General features: G+C 51.8%; 1 protein-coding gene across 1 annotated transcript; it reads right to left on the reverse strand.

Moving 5' to 3' along the window:
* Window positions 1-706: 706 nt before the first annotated feature.
* LOC123106698 (metacaspase-1) lies at window positions 707-2,194 on the reverse strand. Its single transcript, XM_044528788.1, has 3 exons — window positions 1,817-2,194; window positions 1,407-1,737; window positions 707-1,328 (listed from the first exon to the last, which is right to left on the reverse strand). The coding sequence occupies exons 1-3, from the start codon at window positions 2,151-2,153 to the stop codon at window positions 941-943; spliced, it is 1,056 nt and encodes a 351-aa protein (XP_044384723.1). The 5' UTR covers window positions 2,154-2,194; the 3' UTR covers window positions 707-940.
* Window positions 2,195-2,767: the final 573 nt, after the last annotated feature.

Below are 2,767 nucleotides of genomic sequence, written 5' to 3' on the forward strand. Positions count from 1 at the left end.
TCCCAGCTTTTGGCGCTTGGCATCACTGGACATCTATATCGGAATTGATCCGGTCGGGCACGCCCTCACCTTCGGCCAGAGAGTCTTCATGAGGGCATGGCGCGAAGCTTTGCTGTCTTCTCGGTGTCGTCGGACACGTCTAAGTATAGATTTCCATGGCGTTAACAGTGGTGAAGAAAGTCATGGTGGCTGAGATCGGAGACTTGTAATGGTGGAGAGGAGTTTTGGCTGCGTTGAAGACTGGCGGCACATGTTTTTTCCTGTGTGTCCGGTGTTGAGGACTTCCAGCAGCGGCCTTGGTAGGAGAGGGCAGCAACACAGGCGGACAACATTTTGGGGGGTGCTTCTTGAGTACCGAGCCGAGATCTCCAGGGTGAAAGCCCAAGATCTGGTCTTCATTGGTTGTACCTGGCAATGGTCTTGCGAAGGCATTGTTTTTGGGATCTCAGATTTTCTTCAGGGTAAAAACTCAAGATCCTTGATCAGGTGACGACAATGCTTGTGCATTGTTTCTTTCTTGGAGGCGTCGTTTTTGGAGAACCTTTTATGTAGTCCGTGTGTTGTCTTTGGTGATGGTTAGAGTGTTGTTAGTTTTTCATCACTGCGACGAGGTCTTTATTTTTATATTTCTCTCTTTTTTATTTTTATTTTTGGTTATGTGTATCCTTGATGTCTTTCGATGTTTTACTGATGCAGAGGCTGGGTGTAATTGATATCTTTGCGATATTAATATATTTCCTTTATCGGAAATTGACATGTACTACGAACATAAAGTTCATTCAGAAACATGAGACTTCTGTGCGACTAGTCCTATGACACGACGCACTAGTTTTATTTACCCATCACCTCGCTGAGAAGGCTGAGATGGAATTACTCAACGAGCTTGCGTCTCCTGTAGCATTTAGATGGCAGCTCCAGCCGCCGACACATCTTGTTGATTTTATAGCATAAATGTCTTCCGGTTGATGTCGAACTTGTCGGAAGAAGACAGTTGAGGCTCCTGCACGCCACTGAAGTTCACCACCTTCCGGACGTGCGGTAAGATCGACGCAGGGAGGTCGCAGTGGATCTGGCTGTCGCGGTTGCAGTCTACGAGGATCGCCTTCGTCTTTTGAAGCAGCTGGCCGTAGGTGGGCGGCCGATGCGCGAACCACGCCGCAGCGAAGAAGCTGTACGTCAAGGCTCCCATGGCCATGGTCTCATGGCCGTAACCGTCCTGCGCATCTTCGTCGTCGGTGCAGCCGCTGATCAGGATGGCGTGACCGCCGCTCGTGTTCTTCCAAGCGCCATTTGGAGCGCTGTGATCAATCCACAGGGGTTTCCCGTTCCTAAATAATATGATCAGTGTTAATGATAGTACAATCAATGGTGCACGCCCGATTTATTGAAAGTAGTAACACTGGTACTTTTTGATCTGGCAGAGGTTGGGGAGATCAAGGACGGTGCCGCTGCGGCAGGCGTCGATGATGGCGTGGAGCCTGACGCCCTGCACGAGCGGGCGGACGATGGCCTCGTTGATCTCGTCGTCCAGGATGGCGCCGTTCAGCTGCCAGTCCAGCGGGCAGATGCTCTCGTCCTGGCCGTCCTGCTCGTCGCCGTCCTTGTCTTTCTCCTGATCACCGTGGCCGGAGAAGTGGAACACAAGGGAGTCCCCGGAGCTGCACCCATGCACCAGCCACCGCATCGCCACTAGGATGTTGGCCCTTGTTGGCCTCCTGTAGGGGTCGCGCTCTTCATCTGCGCGTAGCATTAGCAAGAGCAAGGACATGAACTCGAAGTACAGAGAAAACTTGGTGGATGCGATTCTTTCTATTACCGGTAAGGACAAGGATGCAATCGCCTGGGAAGCCGTACTTGAGGGTGAGCAGGAAGCTCATGCACTTGACATCGTTGATGGGGCCGGGCAGCTCGGCCGCCGTTCCGGTGTAGTTGATGCCGACCAAGAGAGCGCGCTTGTTGCCGTGCACCGGCGGGTACCCCGGGTGCGGCCTCGCCCGGCCAATGTTCGTGAACACGCTCCTGACGAAGCCGACGGCCCCGTGCACGACGGCGCCGTGCCGTTCGACGCGCGTCGCCCTGCGGCAGTGCGCGCACTGAACGGAGCTCGCGCCCCGCGTGACAGCCAAGCGCGCGCTGCACTGGCCGCACTCCATGGCCACTGGCCAGCGGCTTGTTCTGCCTCTGCCTCTGCCGCTGCCTTGCCTGTCTCGGTGACTCGACTCCATGTCCCTTTTATAGTGCCTGCCCAAGTGAAGCGCAAACGGCATGGCTTTGCATAGATGTTGAGCATCTTAGCAGGAGAATCCCTTCCGGACTTCTATAATGGGAGAATCGCATGCACTGCAGCACGATGAAGATTAACAAATTGACGGCGTGAAGAAGTTGGCATAGGATTCCGGCCGGTAACCACTGCCATAAGAAAGAGAGATATGCGACATTTCCCGTTGAAGTTCAGAGCTTTGCTGGCTGATATATTACAACTAGCACTATTTAATTTGCAAGTTAGGTTCCCTGCCTAGCTTGGCTGCTCATATTTTTTTTCCTTGATTCCAAAAGAGGGATAGCATATATCCCGGTTTCTGCATCAATTGATGCACACAACACTTAATTATTTATGCAAAATGTTTACAACAACCAGATAATAAAGTTGACATAAACACCACACTTGGCAGCAAGAGAGAGAAATAACACACAGAGTAAACATAAGATATAAGGCTTCATGTATCACAAACCCATTTACTAGGCCACAACCCATATCGCCTTAATA

This window comes from Triticum aestivum, chromosome 5A (genome assembly GCF_018294505.1).
Source record: "Triticum aestivum cultivar Chinese Spring chromosome 5A, IWGSC CS RefSeq v2.1, whole genome shotgun sequence".
Classification (NCBI taxonomy): domain Eukaryota; kingdom Viridiplantae; phylum Streptophyta; class Magnoliopsida; order Poales; family Poaceae; genus Triticum; species Triticum aestivum.

Bases quoted from the DNA above. Each gene is read 5' to 3' on its own strand.
- LOC123106698 (XM_044528788.1), bottom strand. From the start codon at position 2,153: ATGGAGTGCGGCCAGTGCAGCGCGCGCTTGGCTGTCACGCGGGGCGCG. The intron at 1,738-1,816 runs GTAATAGAAAGA...TGCTACGCGCAG, and splicing joins TTGCATCCTTGTCCTTACCG to ATGAAGAGCGCGACCCCTAC. The intron at 1,329-1,406 runs GTACCAGTGTTA...CATATTATTTAG, and splicing joins AACCTCTGCCAGATCAAAAA to GAACGGGAAACCCCTGTGGA.